The sequence below is a fragment of the Anthonomus grandis genome, chromosome 2 (genome assembly GCF_022605725.1).
Source record: "Anthonomus grandis grandis chromosome 2, icAntGran1.3, whole genome shotgun sequence".
Classification (NCBI taxonomy): Eukaryota; Metazoa; Arthropoda; class Insecta; order Coleoptera; family Curculionidae; genus Anthonomus; species Anthonomus grandis.
Genome location: NC_065547.1, coordinates 37068569 through 37087218, shown reverse-complemented (window position 1 = coordinate 37087218; position 18650 = coordinate 37068569). Strand labels below are relative to the sequence as shown.

The following is an 18650-nucleotide window of genomic DNA, read 5'->3' as shown; positions in this document are numbered from 1 at the left end:
AAGTACTTGTCGAAAAAAAGAAAATGGGACATACTACGTACACAGATCAACGTGGTAAGGGAACGAAAATTAGAAATTACCGTCAAATGGGGTTAAGTAAATCAAAATAAGTGGTTTTTTTCGTTTTTCTGCCAAAGTATTAAATTAAAAAATATGTAAAAAATATTGTAGATTCTGGTAAACGTCTTAAAAGATTTTGTTAAAACTTGTAAGCATTTAAGCATGGGAAGTCCTCCATTTTTTTTGATAAAGTCTGATTCACTTTACCCTCCGGTTTGGGGTAAAGTGAATCATGTATTAGAAGTGCTGTAAAATTCACTTTAAACATAATGTGGGTAAAATGAATCAACAAAAAATAAAAAAAGAAGATTTAAACGGAAAAAAACACTTAAAAAAAAACAAATTCTTTATTCTAAAGGTAACAAAAGTAAGATTAAGTAACAAAGTCTTATTCTATAACACATTCTATCACAGAATATTAAGGCTTTATAAAAACAACAAACTTAGGAACTTTTCTTTAAACAAAAATGGCACTCTTGGTGAAAAAAACTTAAGTCTACATACAAAACATAGGAAAATTAACAAAAAAGAAATTACTCCAACTTTTTAAATTCGTCGTTGTCTAAGTTAAAAACAAATTTACCCCTCTTGAAAGACTTTTGACGCAGTTTTCTAATAATTTGGTCTTGGCTTATTAGGCAAAGGTCCTGTATTTCTGGATAAACAAAATACCCCTTTTCCGAGTTTCCCTTTTTTCTCATGGCATTTATAGTAAATTCTTTTTTCTTTGAACAATTCTCGATTTTGCCAACAAACAATCGATCTCGTTTCTCGGTTGGAAACTTTGCAATAATAAACTCCCCAATCCTTGGCTCCATGGATAAGTCTGTGTCGATCATGTAAGTATCATCATTCGATGTCGACGGATTTGGATCAAACTCGTCAAAGTTTTCAACAATATTTTCGAAATCACTTAGGGAAAATTCTTTATCTAACTCTCGATCTAACTCATCATCCGATATTTCCAGGGCTCTTCTTTCGTTTTTTTTCATGTTTTTTTTAGATGATTTTTTTGTGGGTGTTTTATCTATTATCGTTGATAATAAACTTTGACTTGACACACTTTTGCCAGCCTCGATAATAATTTTTTTTCCTCTCTTTGTTGATTGATTCGGGGTAGTTTTTAAATTTTTTAGGTGACTGATTATTGTGTTACTCCAGGCCTGATCATTATTCTCACCATTTTCATCGATGTGTAAATTTCGTGGAATTTTATTTAAAACTTTGTTGGGATCGAGCGGAAAAATTCCACATGCCTTAAAACCAGCAATGGAATTTTCTTTCGACTTTATGCCAACCTTTTCCACACTCTGTCTCAGCAGCCTTGGAAACTCCGTTTTAGGAATGACTCCACGGTGTTTTAGTTTCCATTGTTTCAAGGTGGATCTCCATGCAGCTTTTAAAGGCCTAAAATACGCGACATCGAGCGGTTGAAGCAAATGAGTTGAATTGGGAGGGAGTAAGACAAAATCAATTTCATTATTCTCACATGGCTGTACGACATTAGTGGTAATGTGGCAATTTAAGTTATCGCCTATTAAAACTTTCCGCTCAGCAAGCTTTCGAAAATAAGGCATGACAATTGTCTTAAACCAGTCCTCAAATATATCAGAGTCAAACCATCCACTCATGCTTCTGTTATATCTTGCTCCTTCAATTCCTCCCTCTGTCCAACCATCATAGGAATGTTTTGCCTTGTATACCGTATATGGAGGCAGTAATGTTCCATCAGCGGCTATTGCAAACATCACAGTTGTGCTGGTCTTTGAGGAGTCTATTAACCTATGGGCATGCTTTGCACCTCTTTTTGTAATTACTTTAGCCGACCCGGGATCATCCACAAAATTGGTCTCGTCGTAATTGATAATATTTTGAGCAGGGACGTCTTTCAACGTGACCTGCAAGTTTTCAAAATATTTTTGAATAACCTCGCGGGTTAATGCACCTCTAACGCGTTTTGTATTTTCAGCCAACTTAACGGTAAGGTCTTTATTTCTGCTCATAAAACTTTTGAACCAGTCCATCCCTGGCATATTTTCTTTAAATCTGGAATACCTTACTCCTAGTCTATTTAGATATTGTTGCACAATTGCTCTAACATCTGTAATTTTTAATGGGAATCCCCAGTCGGCGCAAATTTTGATTGTCTCCTTTAGTCTTAGCTCTTGCTCACCACTTAGTACAGGCTGTCGACCATATTTTAAAGAATGTTTGCCATGATATCTTCTTTGAATGGTACTGAAAGGTACACCAAATCTTTCAGATGCTTGTCTCATGGACATATCACCTCGTCTAACCGCTGCCACTGCTCGACGAACATATTCTTGATCGTAGTTACATTTTCCCTGCGACCCCAATTTTTTTTTGTAAATTCTCGGCATGCTAAAAAGACCAAAACTAATAAAAAAATATTTCTTATATAAAAAATTATTTAAAAAAAAAGTTCTAAAAAATTTAATCATAAATTTACAGCGACACTTAAATGATTCATTTTACCCATTAAAGTTACCATCTTAGAAAAAAAAAATGCTAAAATTCAACAAAAAAAAAATTTACCAAAAATTAAGCACAAATTTGTTTATTAATGTCTAATAAACACATTAATTACATTCAAGTAAATAAATATTAATATTGATCACTTCCGCAACCAATCGTTTCCTAAAGTTTTGTAAAATACAAAAAAATCGTTTAACCGGAACATGTCGTTATGGTACTCACGTGTATTTGTTTGAGCAGCGAAACACACCCTACCACATACAAAGACATACTAACGAGGTCATCTCGATGCAATAATGTCACTATATGGGGCAGGTCTGCGACGGGATCGACTTTTTTGCGGAAATACCCGATTAATTCATTTTACCCACTATGATTCACTTAACCAAGTTTGACGGTATTTGCCAGAATTTCGTCAGCATGTCAGGGATCATATTCAGAGCTTTCCTCGCTAGGAAAATCACTACAGCCGGAATAAGTCAATCAAAGAATTTCTAAGTCCAGATTTAAATCTAAATCGTATGTTTTTGACGTACAATGCAAAATATCCACAATCAACCGTTACTTATAAGTATTACTCAATGGTATTTAAGAAGAATTTTCCAAATGTTAGATGCGGAAGACCTAGGTCAGATACATGTTCGAAGTGTGATCTTTATCAAAATAAGATTAAATCAATTTCATTGTCCGATCCAGAAAGAAAACAAGTTACAACTGAAACTAGAATTGCATCATCGTAAAGCGGAAAATGCAAGAGTCACAATGAACACCGACATTGCTAAATCACAAATAATAGAAAGTGATGACAATACTATTTCGACTGATTTAGAACAAGTGCTTTTTATTCCGACACTAACACATTCTGACATGTTTTACAGTCGGCAGTTGTCCTGTTTTAACCTCGGAATTCATTTGTCAGATACAGATGATGCATTTATGTGCCTCTGGGATGAGTCACTTACTGGGAGAGGTGGAAATGAAATACCGTCTGGTCTGATAAAAAGTAATTTTGCACTCAAATTTTCCTAAAAGAAAAAATTTGGTCATGTGGAGTAACAATTGCAAAGGACAAAATAAGAACAAGATTATTTTAATGTTGATGATTTACCTAGTTTCTTAGGGTATCTACGAAAAGGTTGAGCAAAAATTTCTGATAAGTTGCCATTCATATCTCACTTGTGATAGAGATTTTGCACAAATAGAAAAGAGAAAACGCCTTGTAAAAAACTACACTCTTGAAAATATAGAAAACATGATAAGAGAGGCACGCCACCAAAGACCTTTTAATGTACTACGTATGGACAAAAACGATTTTAAAGATTTTCAGAGCATGGCAGGCGAATATCTAAATACGACTAAACTACAAATTTCACAAATAGCTTAGATTAAAATTGAACAGGGGCAGGAAACGTTGGTTAAAACCAAAAAGACCTTCTCTCAGCTCGAGGAATGGACCACTTGTAATGTTCTAAAGAAGGGAAAAAGGTCGACTGAAATTCCAGTAGCATTGGTTCCAGATCTCGACTGCAGAAACCGTATTTCAGCCGAGAAGCTGAAAAATTTTAAAGATATGATGGACCATATTCATGTTAAATATGTTCAGTTTTATGATAATATCATAGAAAAAACACAATCGAATTAAAAGGCTCCTTTGGACATAGACCCTTTTGACAGTGTATTATAGTTGCCACTTAGGACCTTCTAGTGGATTTTGTGTTATGATTAGTTTTTCTCAATGATAGTTTTTGTTTTGTGTATAACAATATAACACGTTTATTGATTCTTGTTTAATTTGCCTAATAAAACTATTTCAATACAAATTCAAAGTTTTTTTAATGTTATATATATTTTTTTATCAATATCTCAGTTTCATTTTTTTGGCACTTAGACCCTTTTGAATTTCCACTCTTCAATTATGCTTTTTCCAAATTGCTCAGAACAATGGACAAAATAAAAAATTCTCTATATTTTAAACATGTTAACAAATATTTAAATAAACCACATATTTACAAAAAAGATGTTATTTATAGAAGCATATCTTATTTTGCAAACCTTTCCCATCGAGTTGCCAAAATTATGTCGAGAGACGCCATTAAGTGATTACGTGTTTTAGGACCTCGAATAATTTGTCTCAATCTCTAGTCAAGACTAAAGGCAAAATTCCCGTCAGGCACAGATCTGGTTTTTACAGACTAAAATTCTGTCAGTCTGATTATAATGGGTGCGGACAAAGCGAAAGAATAAATAGGGGTCAAAGGACATCGTAAACTCATAGAAAAGAATATTATCCGATTTACAACAAATACCTTATCTCCTTTTGCCAATTATATTATTAATGATAGACATATAGGTTCGAATCTAAAGCGGATACCAAGTGCTCCACGTTTGTTAGAAGGGTTTAAGGTTGAATCGTGAAAATATATAAAACCGTTAAGTCGCCGGATTACACTTGCTTTGATGAGTAAACTAAATTTGACGGCAACAATTTTAACAATAGGTTTTTTTATGATTTTAATCTGTATTCCAACACCGGAGTTTTGTTACTCTAAGTACGTAAAATCGGTTGTTTGCTCCTGTTTGTTATCCTTTATGTATTTTTTCCTTTGGTTTCTGGTTACCTAACTCCCTTAACTCACGGAAAATCCAGACTAATACTCTTTTTCTAATTTAAAAGGGATTTCAGTTTATTCATTATTTCGAGTATTTAAATTGCGGGTGTAAAGCCGACTAATTCCCTATAAAATTGAAGCACTTTAGTCCTAATATAAAAATTACTGCTGGTCCCATGATATATAGCTACAAAAATAATATTTATTTACATTAAAAATATGCAATTGTTACTTACGGATATTTTATCTATTTCAGGTATGTTATAACAACAGTGATCTCCAATCCTGGCTTTTCATTCATTTAGTTGCCATAACTTATTATTGCAGTGTAAGTACTTTTTTAAATGTTATTCGAATTTTATGTTTTTAGTGATTCGTGATATTCTGACAGATTTGCATTAGATACAAATACAAGAAATTTCATATACAATATACCCGTCAAAAATTATTTCTTAATTCTGTGGGTTTTTCATATCGTTGTCTAGGGTCTGATAATTAGGGTTGGATTGCAGAAAAGCACTCAGATTACTATAAAATATGATTTAATGTAAATATAAAATAAATTGATAATAAACTGGCATCAGGAAAGAAATTTTGACATGACAACCTTTTGATTTAAACTTTCACGACAAACAACGGCTACAAAAGCTAACACACAAAAGTACATTTAATCCACGTCTTAAATAAATGGTCGCATCTAAGCTAAACGTAATTATAATAATAAACCCCGTCTGAGTTTGTTATAATATTAGGTACTTGTTGTTTGATATGCGATAAACCGCCTTTTATCTATATTTCTTTAATTAGCCACGTTTTGCCAAAAATGATTAATATTTGCCCCTTTCGCTTAAAGGCCAACACAACCAACCAACACGTTCTAATATACAATACATGTAGTACATACAGTACAATGTATTTTAGAAGGTGTTGAACCAACTCAATTCGACTGACTCGACTACACTGCAGAGACAACCAGAGACGCGCAACTATGCGCTAATAAAATATCCGATTATTTTCCATATTTGTCTCTCTTCGTGAAAGGTGAACGTAAATGGCGCAGATAGCATTTCCATAATTCAAACGTTTAATGATTTATTTTATTTAAAATCAGCCGTTATGTTTCAGAAATCAGAATATCATAATTATGTTCTGAGACAGAACGTCATTATCAACATCTAAGATCGAATAGACAGGCAGGATGTACTTTAGGGCTAAAATAAGCGCACTATCATGCCTGACTATAGGTGTTAATTGTAGGAAACTCCCTAGGAATTATTCGCACTTCTAGTAGTGTGAGAAAATGTGGACTGATTGTCAGTTAAATTCAATAAATGTATCATTTGGGCACAAACTTTGGTGATGACAGGCAAATATTGTGTGATGGGGTATCATACGTTCTGATCTGTAAGTTTTTGAATTGGTTGGCACAAGATGGTAATTAGATTCTTAACTTTCCTCACATAAAAAACATGTCTTAACCAATAATTTATATTTATAAAATTCATAGTAGATATAAACCAGAATGAAATTACATATTAAATATAATATGATACCTAGAGTTCTAATCTTTTTCTCACATTACCATTTCTGTCCCAGCCATTCATCTCAAAACTCGTCAACCCAGCAATAAATTTGATAATACTGTTGAAATCTATTTTCCCTTTATACTGGATAGGTGGGAATCTCCAATCATCATGAATCCAATACAGAGTGGGCAATTTATCAATTTTATAAGTTACAGGGACATAATTATTTACAGCATCCATTTTTGCGAAATAAACCTCTTCATTGACAAGTCTCCATGCCAATTCCTCATAAATTGGTTCAATATCTTTCCAGATTTTACTGTTACGGTCGTAAAATGCCAAAAAAATGTTTTTTTTATTCCTGGATAAAAATGTTTCAAAGTTTCTTGAAACTATTTCAATGACCGGACCATTTTGTTCTTTCGGAGTTATTAATGATTTTGGGAAGGGGGAACTCAGGAACCGTTGTACGAACTTTATAAGATTATCCACGGAGAACTTCTCAGTCATTGCGATCTTTTGTCCACTTTCATCCATAATTATTGCAACGTAAGGATAATTAAATAGATGATAATTTTTCGACGGTATTTCATGGCTAAAATTATATCTGGATGAAATAGCAAAATGAATGAATCCAGAAAATATATAGGCTACTTGTATTACTCTATTACGCCAGTATACCGTTTGCTTTGGGTTTATGTCATAGTTTATTTCATAATAAACAACTACCAATGGATACTTGAAATCTTGCTGGTTTTCCAAAGTTCTTATTCCCACCAAACCATACATATTCGTATATATAAAATATACCAGGTCGTTTATATTTGCTTCACCTATATAAATCTTTGATGTTGGTTCTAAAATAGTTTTTAGGTGATGAGCTTGATAGAGAACTATACTCTCATTACTACCTATTTTATTTAAAATATCTTTAGAATGTGAGTGTGCGAATTTGATATTAGTAAACATGTAAGCCACCTCAAAAAAAATAAATTTCAGATCAGTAACTTTAGCAAAGTAACCAATAATTATAGGAATTTTTGGCTGGCTTAACAACTGATTAAGTTCGTTCAATGTTACCACTTCTTGACAGGGAGTCTCCGTAAGGCTCAGCATATATTCCATAATAGCAACATAATTCCACTCGCCTTTATAATCATGTACATACTGACCATATCTAAATATCTTTAGTTTGGGATATTCCTTAACGGAATATTTTAAACAAATGTTCCGGGAATCTTCATAACACTCAAGATGAACCAAAACTGCAAAAGATTCTCTTTTATTAAGTTCAGCCGCAGCTTTCTTAAAGTACGGTCTAAATTCGTGGCACTTTTGGCACCATGGAACATCAAACAACACTAAGCCCAGTCTGTATTCCATTAAAATCTTCTCGAAATCTTTGGTAGTGGGATAAAGTACAAATGGATCATACTTTTCGGCAATTGCTACAAGAGTAGTTAGGCATTTAAAAAGTATTGAAAGGATAATAATTATAAAGCAAAACTTTCGCATGCTAGGGGTAATTTTAACATTGATGTTGTGGATACTTTAGGTATATGCTGACAAGTCTCTGATTTGAGTGATGTTTAAATAAAAGGTTCAGTTTTTGTCATTTTAACCAAACCACCGTATCTATTATCCAGGTAATGATTTTTTGCAAGTTGTGCCAGCAGCTGGCAAATCGCAATATCGATTTTTTTATATCTAATAGATCAAGTAGTGATGTGGTTTTGCAATTTCTTTACATTTAGCCCCTGTACAAATTGGTTTTCCTGATAAACCATGGTCCTTCCGTCATAATATATAGAATGACCTATTTTCAACTGCTTCAATTATTTTAAAATTGTGGTTATGCATGTCTGTATAGGAAAGATAGACATAAGTAAGGCAAAGTACATTTTTGAAGCGCCTGCGAAATGTTGGTGGTGGAAAGTTGTTAAAATTACGGCATGCCTCTCTGATACCCATAACAGCATTTCTGACAGCTTCTGCAGCATTGACTAAATCTTCTTCAGTCCAGTTTTCTCTTTGCACTAAACCTTTTCTAATGTAGTCAGTCGGCATGACTCTAAAAAATATATTTATATACTTTGGATGTCTAAATTGTATACTTAAATGCCAATTTTAGACTTAGATTTTTGTAAGGATTAAATAAAAAAATTATTTTTGTTTTCCGGGATAGATGGCCCATGGGCCAACTAACCCATTTAGTAGTTGGGCCATCTATCCCAAAAGTCAGGGTGTGAGATGGCCCACTAAATATTTTCTAAGATTTATTAAATTTTAGAGGTACGGGTGCATTAACATAACCTCAAAAATGCACAAACCCAAAAGGAGTAACGGGGTACTAAGGGGTAACTAAGAAATCGAATATTTTTTCGACCTCGTTTTTGAGGCCAAAAATGGGCATCAAAAATGTCAGATCTCGGCTATGACCTTGCGGATGGTCTCGTTGAATTTAGATGGACGGAACTAAGACAAAACCGTTGGAATTTTCCCGATAGCTCCCATAGAAGCCGAGATATCGGCCTTCAAAATTTGGGTTTTTTAATTTTTCGGGTATACCCTCCCGTTTCGAAAACTAAGAAATCGAGTATTTTTTCGACTTCGTTTTTGAGGCCAAAAATGGGCTTTCAAAATGTCAGCTCTTGGCTATTATAAAAGCTACGACCTTGCGGATAGTCTCGTTGAATTTAGATGGACGAAACTAAGACAAAACCGTTGGAATTTTCCCGATAGCTCTCATAGAAGCCGAGATATCGGCCTTTAACATTTGAGTTTTTACATTTTTCGGGTATACTCCCCCGTTTCGATTTTTTTCAAAAAAATTTGTTTTTCGAATTCGAACTAACTATACCAGCGGATTGTTCTCATCAAGTAGATCACGAAAATACCGGGTTATAAGGGAATCCGAGCAAAACTAAGAAATCGACTATTTTTTCGACCTCGTTTTTGAGGCCAAAAATGGGCCTCAAAAATGCCAGATCTCGGCTATTATAAAAGCTACGATCTTGCGGATGGTCTCGTTGAATTCTTCCGAAGACAAACCCGTTGGAATTTTCCCGATAGCTCCCATAGAAGCCGAGATATCGGCCTTCAAAATTTGAGTTTTTTTCATTTTTGGGGTATACGCCCCCGTTCCTTACTCCTTTTGTTTTTAAAACTTGAAAAAAAAACAAAATTTTCAGAAAAAAACTATACATTACTTTTAAGGTTAAATATTTTTAATGCTTGTAAAATATTTTTTTTAGCAAAACTTACCTTCAAGTGTAGAAAAAAATGGCAAACCTGGATCACGATACATACAGCACTTTGAATAGGATGTGTCCAAAGAGCTACAGTGCCGTAAATCGAATATATTTAGGAAATATTAGAAAGAGCCGTCTCACCCGGCGGGCCATCTCTCCCGGAATTACCCTAGTACTAGTCCAATATATATATATATATATATATATATATATATATTTATATATATATATATATATATATATATATATATATATATATATATATATATATATAGTTAATACTAGAAGCCAGTATCGATATAAAAATATTAAAGGCTTCTATCATGAAGTATTTTGTCTTCTTACATATTTGTGTCCATTCAAGATAATATATTTATTCGGTGAGCTACTCTAGCCGGACTTTTAACATTCTTTATTTATTTATTTATTTTAAAAAGCTTATATATATATATATATATATATCTATTAATAAATTCCTATAAGATCTATTAGATTAAAATAAGAAGAACTTAGATTGTCTATATCCGTTCTTTTATTTACCGCATTATTATGTTTTTTTATGTTTATCATTTCGGCTAGAAGTCTCTTTTTAAAAAGCTGCTGTTGGCCCATAATTGTAGTCTTGCCAAAATTAAAATTGTGTCCTGTATTCATTTTGTGCTCAGCTAAAGCAGTAGGGTTTTTTTTAAGGGCTAAATTCCTACAATCATACTCATGTTCGTATAGGCGCTGCCTCAAATATCTACCCGTCTGACCAATGTAACACACATCACACCCAGAGCAAGGTATTTTATAAATAATGTTAGAATGTAAATCAAAGGCGTCTTTAGTTTTAAGCTTCGTAAAGAAATGTTTTCTTACCGAGTTTTCACTTCTTTCTGAGATTTTAATAACATCAGATTTTGATTGTATGGGCTTTTTAATTTTATGAGAAAGTGTGTTAATGTAAGGAATCTTGAAATAAGCCAATTGATTATTTTCATTGTTTCGTGTAATATTTTGAGTAATGTTCTCGGTGTCGTTAATTATTTTTTTAATAATAAAGATAGAGGGTAGTTGTTTTTCTTTAAAATTGTCTGAACATAATGAAGGTTTTTTTTTTTGATATTCTGGACTAGAAAGTCTCAAGCACCGATGTTTTAGGTTTTTTATTACATTTATTTTGTGTGTCATAGGATGTTCTGAAAAATAATTTAAAATGCGTTCTGAAAAAGTTGGTTTTTGATACCTACTTTTTAACTAAAACCTTATGAAATTACCAAAAATTAATTATGTCTTGGAAATAACTAAATATTTACAATTTTATTGGGCTACAACTTTATTATCATAACTGCGGAATTAATAATAATTACTAGCAATTAATCAACCGTAAATTATAGCTATTAATTATCTAAAGCAGATTGGAAACAAATAGCAGCCTATTAATAAGGAGCGATGACTTCCTTATTTCTTCTCTAATCAGTTAGTGATAACCCCTTAAAGAACAATTATGGATTGTAAAAGTAAAACAACTCAGATACAACAGATGCCTTTTATTAATACCGAAAAAATATATGAAAGCTTTAAAAGAAAATTAATATCAAAAGTATTTTCCAAATTAGTTTTTAAAGAAAGAACAAGTTATAAGCTCAAACAGTGTTTGTAGCGTTAATTTCTGCTAAAACAAAGGCAGAAAGACTTCAGTGGGCATAAATTATAGCTGGGAGACTTATTTAAAAAAACATATCATTTAATATTAAAAAACTTTTTAAGATTTCCAAATTCAATATTCAATAAATAAAAAGTTATGGTTACATTTACAACCGTTAAAGGAATTTATTCCTACAACAAAAAGGAAAAGCTCTACCTTCTTCGCCCACCGGTCAGTCATTATTTCGATAAAATCTGTCCGTATATTATAATCAATGGGTATTAAGGACCAGAAGGTTGTAAATAACATAAGCTGTCTACTTAGAGCTTTTAAATATTGGTTTTCTTAAATGCTTTATTTTTTATACATAATTGACTTAAAAAAATTTTTAATATTTTATTTTGGCAATAAATTAATTTCATGTAAAACTCAATGGTTTCTTTATCACAAAATGTATAAGCTTATAAATAAAAAATTAAATAATTAAATTATAAACTATTTGGAACAAAAAGCTATATTAGCTTTCTTCAAGGAGAGGTAGCTGCTGAAGCATGAAAACAAGAAATGAATATGCCCACAACAGTAAACAATGAGAAAAATAAATTATAGTTTTTATTCTAAAGTAAAGAAGAAAAGGAAAAAAAAGTAAAGAAAAAAATAAGAGACACATTGCAAATTAATGGTTTCAAATCAGCTTGACTTTAAAGTTTCTTTTGAAACCTGGTAGTGGACAGTGGTAAAACAAAGTCGAATATTTTGTAATTATTATTAATTATACAGGCAATTTGATAAGTAAATGACTTCTTAAATGTTTCGGTTTTATGAAGGGGTATAGTTAAAAGGTTTCGTATATTAATGTTATTAACATCAGTGCGATATCTAATTTTATATTGGAGATATAAAGGACATTAAAATGTCGTCATTCTATAAAAAAAATACTACCGAATGCACGCCGTTCCATCTTATTAACTTATCCTATTTCACGCAATTTGTAATATATTTTTTGCCTATGCTTTATATCAAATATAAGTCTCAGAAAGTAATTTCATACTTTTTGAATCTTTTTTAAGTCTAGACTGGCTAAAAAAGAACCATATATGTATCCGATAAAGTTGATAACAAAAAATGATAAAATATATCGTATAGACAGTTTCTCCAATATGGTAATTTTTTTTAAATTCTTTCTGCTTTTTTCTTTAATTTCGAGTTTTTATTTGTCTATATTATTCTAGCATTATTTGATACAAAAGTATGTAAATCAATGTATGTATAGAAGAAAATTTAAATAATGATTTTTTAGAATTATCTTAGATTTTCTAGTCTAAAACCAGTATATGAAAGTGACAAATTTTATTTAGATATTAACGAATATAATTCAATTGAAATATTGTAAATACTAATTTATTAAATTTAGTAAATATTTTTTGAACTTTTTGGTCTCTAAAGCAAAAGAAAATTAGTTATAATACTTTTCAAAAAATATAAGTCTATGTTTCTCTATTTCAAAAAATATTTTAAATACCGAAACGAAAAATATACACTATCGGACAAAAGTAGAGCAACAAAGTTCAATTTTATTCATGTTTAAATAAAAAAAAATATTGGGTTGTGATTTTTTGCTAAGCTTAATGTCACACTATCCTTACACTGAAAGTAATATTTTAGTACATTTTAGTGTACTTTTAATAATTTTAAGATATATGTAAATATAAATGATAATAAAAATTGATAAGAATGGGGGGCGACAAAAGTAGAGCAACAAATTGTATTTAACAGTATTTTATTTTACTTTAGTTCAACAAAAAATATTTAACACATTTAACAACAAAAACAATTGAAAGTAATACATTAGTAATTGATAGAATATCCATTAGTATTAATTACTTGCTGACAACGGCGCGGCATTGAAGCAATCAACTTCTGAATGACATTTTCGGGAAGACTTGTCCAAACTTCACTAATTTTATTTATTAAGGATTGTTTATTTGGAAACATTTGGGTACGTATACGACGAAACTCTCAATGGGGTTAAGATCTGGGGATTGTGCTGGCCACTTTAAAACACGAATATTATTTTCCCGAAACCACTGTTGAACAACTTGTGAAGAATGTTTTGTGTTCCATATCCGTTGTTTATTTACATTACACCGCATAGTTCTAGGTTCACAAAATAAAATTTAAAAAAAGAATTTTATTTCAACTAACAGCAAGTACAGTTACAGAAATGACTACTGAAACTTAATTGTTCCTTTATTTATACGTTTAAAGTGATTATGTGGCATAAACTAACCTAAGCAAAATATAACAATGTAATTATTATATTCAGAGGGTGTAACTTTTGTTCCTTTTTTTTGCCGGCTCAAAACCGACGGCATTTACGGAATTTATTGTATCTCAGGTCAGTCGAAAATATACTCTCGTAAATTAAGGTTGTGTATTATTTCAAATTAAATACAAACACATTATTGGCGCAGTCGATCTTACGGACCTAAATTGTTAAAAGTAGTCGGTGAAAATGTCATCTTTTCTCGAAAACTTAAGTATGTTTGATCCGGAAAAGTCGGATTACGCGATATTTTCCGAGCGGCTAAAACAGTTTTTCGTGGCAAATGGTATAACGGAGGACGACAAAATGCATGCGACTCTTCTAAATACATTAAATGAAGATTGTTACGTGTTGTTACGAAATTTGTGTGTAACTAATAAACCGAAAACGCCTCCGGTGAAGTGAAATTCCAGGATTTGGATAAATTGTTATTAAAGCATTTTGCTCCAGTGCGGTCCTATTTTTCGGAGAGAAGTAAATTTTACTTTGCTCAAAGAGAGCCCGGTGAAAAAGTAGGTGATTGGGCAGCTCGTGTGAAAAATTTAGTGAGTAATTGCGGATTTGAGGCTACAATAACTCTCAGTATGCTAATGAGAGATATTTTTGCGATTGGTATTAATGACGTGCGTTTTTCCGATCGCTTGTTTGAAGAAAATGCCATCACGTGCAAATCACGTTAGTTTTTTCTAACTGTGCTTATCGTAGCTGTTTGTCACAAATGTGGAATCAAAGGCCATTTGGCACCTATGTGCAAGAAGGTATCTGGTCATAATTTTTTGCAAGAAAACCTTTTGCAAGACTCATCTGATGAGAATGACGAGATGTGCTTTAACATTAAGAGTAATTCTTTGCAGGATTCTTCATCATACTATAATAAGTTGCGTTATAATTGTGAAGGTAACGAAAGGCCTATAATTATTAAGCTATTAATTGACGGTTTACAATTTGATTTTGAAATTGATTCTGGATTTTCTCATGCGGCTATTTCTGAAAATTTGTATAAACATTATTTTACAAAATATGATTTGATTTGTTATGATCTGTCTCTTAAAGATTATGTGGGTGTAGCTTTGTCTACAAATTGTAACAATTTCTTGACAATAAAGCATTGATTGATTGATTGATTGATCATTTAACCCCTTAGGTTATCTTAACCTAAATATTATCTATGACGACAATAATTACATTTTAAAAACATATGTCATTACAAATGGAGGACCTCCATTAATAGGTCGTTACGGCTTAAAAATGTTGAACATTGGTTTATGTAAAATAGAAAGTAACAAATAATAATACAGCTATGCGGTGTAATGTAAATAAACAACAGGTCCATCGTATCATTAATAAAGTGCATAGGGCCTACCCCATTCCATGAAAAACAACCCCATAAAAATACACTACCATTACCATGCTTAATTGTAGGTGTTACGTATTTAGGATTAAACCTTGTATTGATTGGTCGCCTCACACGCCTCATTCCATCAGAATTGAATATTTTGTAGCGCGTTTCATCACTGAATAGAACTTTTTTCCAGTCATTGACGGTCCAGTTTAAATGCCGGCGTGCAAATGACAACCTTGCTGCTCTATTTCTTATTGAAACTAACGGCTTTTTAGCTGGACGTCTACTTAATAACCTTACGTCTACTAACCTTCTTTGTACTGTTCGTATACCAACCGTAATTTCTGGAATTTCGGCAATAATTCGAGGTGCGGACTTCCAAGGATCATTTTGGGAAATCCTTTTGATGCGCCTGTCAGTCATTACTGATATTTTCCTTGGCCTTCCCGATTTTAGCAACTTCTCTAAATGTCCCCTCTCATTATACGATGATATTATTTTGGACACAGTGTACCGGGGTAACTCAAACTGTCTTGAAATATCGGCTTGTTTGTTACATTCCATGAATCCATTCACAACTCTTTGCTTTAAGTCTTTTGAAATTGGAATTCCTCTCGGCATGATTAATCTTACACAGAAAAAAACATAAAAATCACCTTACACAATTATTTTATCCCTTTACTTTTGCTAAAACCCTTCTTTTGAACAAATTATTTGAATGTTGCTTTACTTTTGACGCGTTACTATAAAGCATTTAAACTTAAATCAAAATAAAATCATTTGTTTTGATTGCGAAAATTTTTGTTGACATTGATAATCATAGCCTACTTTGTAGTTTTAAAACTTAGTGAATTTTTAAAAAAAATATTTCTGGAAGTGTTGCTCTACTTTTGTCCGATAGTGTACCTTCACTATTTTCTTTGAATCTACAAAAGTTTGCTTATTTCTGATTGTGCCATTTATTTATAGCTTAATGAAATCTTGAATGATTTTTCAAAAATTTTTGATGATTTTAAATTCCGAAACCATTTTTTAAAATCATTTTTAATTATTCAATATTTTTTAAATATGATACATATGTAGATCTTTCTTGATAGTTCGTAATTATGTCCTAGATTTATGACGACGAGAAAAATGTATGCGACAATTTTGTAGACAATAAAAAAGATAAATTAAAGTAGGAAAATTAAGAAAGTTTATAAAAATACTCTATCAATACTGAAAGTATTCTCTTAAGAGAAATTATTAAACTATTATTTAAGAAACTGTAGTTAGAAGCCAAAGGGTTTGAGTATAATATTAAAAATAGTATTTTAATAATAGTTATTAGAGATAATTATTATAAAGCTGTGAATAGATATTCCTCAAATTTAATAAATATGCTCTGGATATTTCCAGTTTTCATACTTTCCCAGTATTATTTAATTATAAAGTTTTCTTTACTTGCTCTTTTAAAACTACAAAAGTTTACGGATCTGCCATTCTGAATTCAATATATGGCAAAAAAAAGATGATGAACGCTTGTGAAGGATTTTTTAGTCCGGAGTCATAATATTGCATGACTTGATTACACGAGACAGTTATTTTAATTGACAGTTTTTTAAAAAGTCTAGAATAATTCTGTACCTTGGTAGAAAAAGGGCCAATGTCCAAATTTCCCATATTTGTATTATAGGCATAGGAAGTTAGTTTATTAATGACTTAACATTATTGAAAAGGCCAAAGTCCAAAATACTTGTGTTTTAGCGAAATAAACAAAATACACAAAGGCCTATGTCCATAATATGGATAGGCCTTAAGATTTTAATGCGTACCTAGTTTTTATAACCTCAAATTTTTAGTGTAATTTATTATATTATTAGTAACCTGTGTTCTGTGTTTGAATAACGTTAAATTATCAAAATGAGCAAAAGGACCCTGGAAATTTTGCAGAGATGACTGAGAAAAAACTAAAAGACGTGTAAGGAATGAAAAAAGTTGGATGGAAAATGAAAGAAGGGATCGCAAAAAAAAAGGAAAAGAATATAAGACAAAAAAAGGAATCCTACAAAGGGCAAAAGAGCTAAAGGAGCCATGCGAATGTAAACTAAAATGTTAGCAGAAAATTGAAGATGTCCAAAGGCAGAATCTATTTAGAGATTTCTACAATTTATCAAGGCATGGTCAAGATCAGTTTATAGCGGAAACTGTTAAGGAATGTGCAAATTTTAGAGAACGACAAAGAAAATCAGCTGATAAGCAAATTAAACCTAGTCGAAGAAACTTTTTAAGAAAGTACTTTCTCACAAATGAAGATCACAAGAATTTGGAGGTTTGTCAGAAAATGTACCTAAATACTTTTGATTTGACCCTTAAAAAAGTGAGAGTAATTGTCGAAAAAAAAAAGATTAAATGATTCAAATATTTGCTCTTCAGACGGTGAGGGAAAACATCAAAATCATTATAAAGTTACCGAGGAAAAAAAGATTTTATTAAATTACATATTAATAGTTTTCCTACATACAGCAGTCATTACTCTAGAGAGAGGACATCAAAAAAATATTTAAGTCCCGATCTTTCAATTGCCCAAATGTATCGACTTTACATTCAGTATTGCGAGGAACAAAACATAAGCCCCGAAAAAGAGTCACTCTACAGACAGATTTTTATTGAAGAATTCAACTTTTCATTTCATGCTCCTGCGAACGACACTTGCTTTAAATGTAAAGTTAAAGACATTTGATGGTAAAAGTCTTACAGAAGAAGAAGAAAAAACTAAAATTGAAGTTTTGGAACAAAGAAACGCTTACTTAAACCTCTCTGAAATGGCTTACAAACTTAAGTCACTAGATAAAGAAAACAGCAAGAAAGACATCAAATTTGTTGTTGCATCAATCGACCTACAAAAGTGCTTACCTACACCATATTTGCGTAATGGCGTTTCTTTTTATAAAAGACAACTCTGGACTTATAATTTAACTGTTCATCAGACTTCAACTGCCGGCAATTTGGGAATTTGTTTTTTATGGGATGAGACAATTGCTGCTCGTGGAGGTCAAGAAATTGCTTCATGCGTCCGAAAATACATCTTGTCATTACCAAAGGAAACGGAAGTTTTAAATCTTTATAGTGATTCATGTTCGGGGCAAAACAGAAATATTTTTATGTGTACTATGATCAGCTATGTCTTGAAAGAATGTCAAGATCTAGGACATAATTTGCAAGAAATCAACCATAAATTTATGGAGCCTGGTCATACTCATATGGAGGCCGACACAATCCATGCAGCAATCGAAATATGCAAGAAAAAAACGACTGCTGAAATAGAAGTCCCCCATGACTGGACTAATTTTATAAGAACTGTGCGCCGATATCCACCCCTACAAGTTAAGGAAATGTTACAAAAAGACTTTCTAAATTTTAACAGCCTT

The 18650-nt window shown here is 31.8% G+C and overlaps 2 protein-coding genes across 5 annotated transcripts in view; one reads left to right on the top strand and one right to left on the bottom strand.

Annotated features, from left to right (window-relative positions):
- Positions 1-18650, top strand: part of LOC126749572 (insulin-like peptide receptor) — a 434160-nt gene that overhangs the window by 130990 nt on the left and 284520 nt on the right. For 2 of the 4 annotated variants that reach the window (XM_050459299.1, XM_050459287.1), the window contains exon 2: positions 5422-5493. The exons of the other annotated variants lie outside the window; for them this stretch is intronic. In XM_050459299.1, the coding sequence (XP_050315256.1) occupies positions 5422-5493 (72 nt within the window). The remainder of the gene's footprint in view (positions 1-5421; positions 5494-18650) is intronic. 4 annotated transcript variants of the gene reach the window in all.
- On the bottom strand, positions 6640-8279 carry LOC126750015 (probable protein disulfide-isomerase ER-60). The gene has a single exon (XM_050459531.1). The coding sequence runs from the start codon at positions 8204-8206 to the stop codon at positions 6719-6721; it is 1488 nt and encodes a 495-aa protein (XP_050315488.1). The 5' UTR covers positions 8207-8279; the 3' UTR covers positions 6640-6718.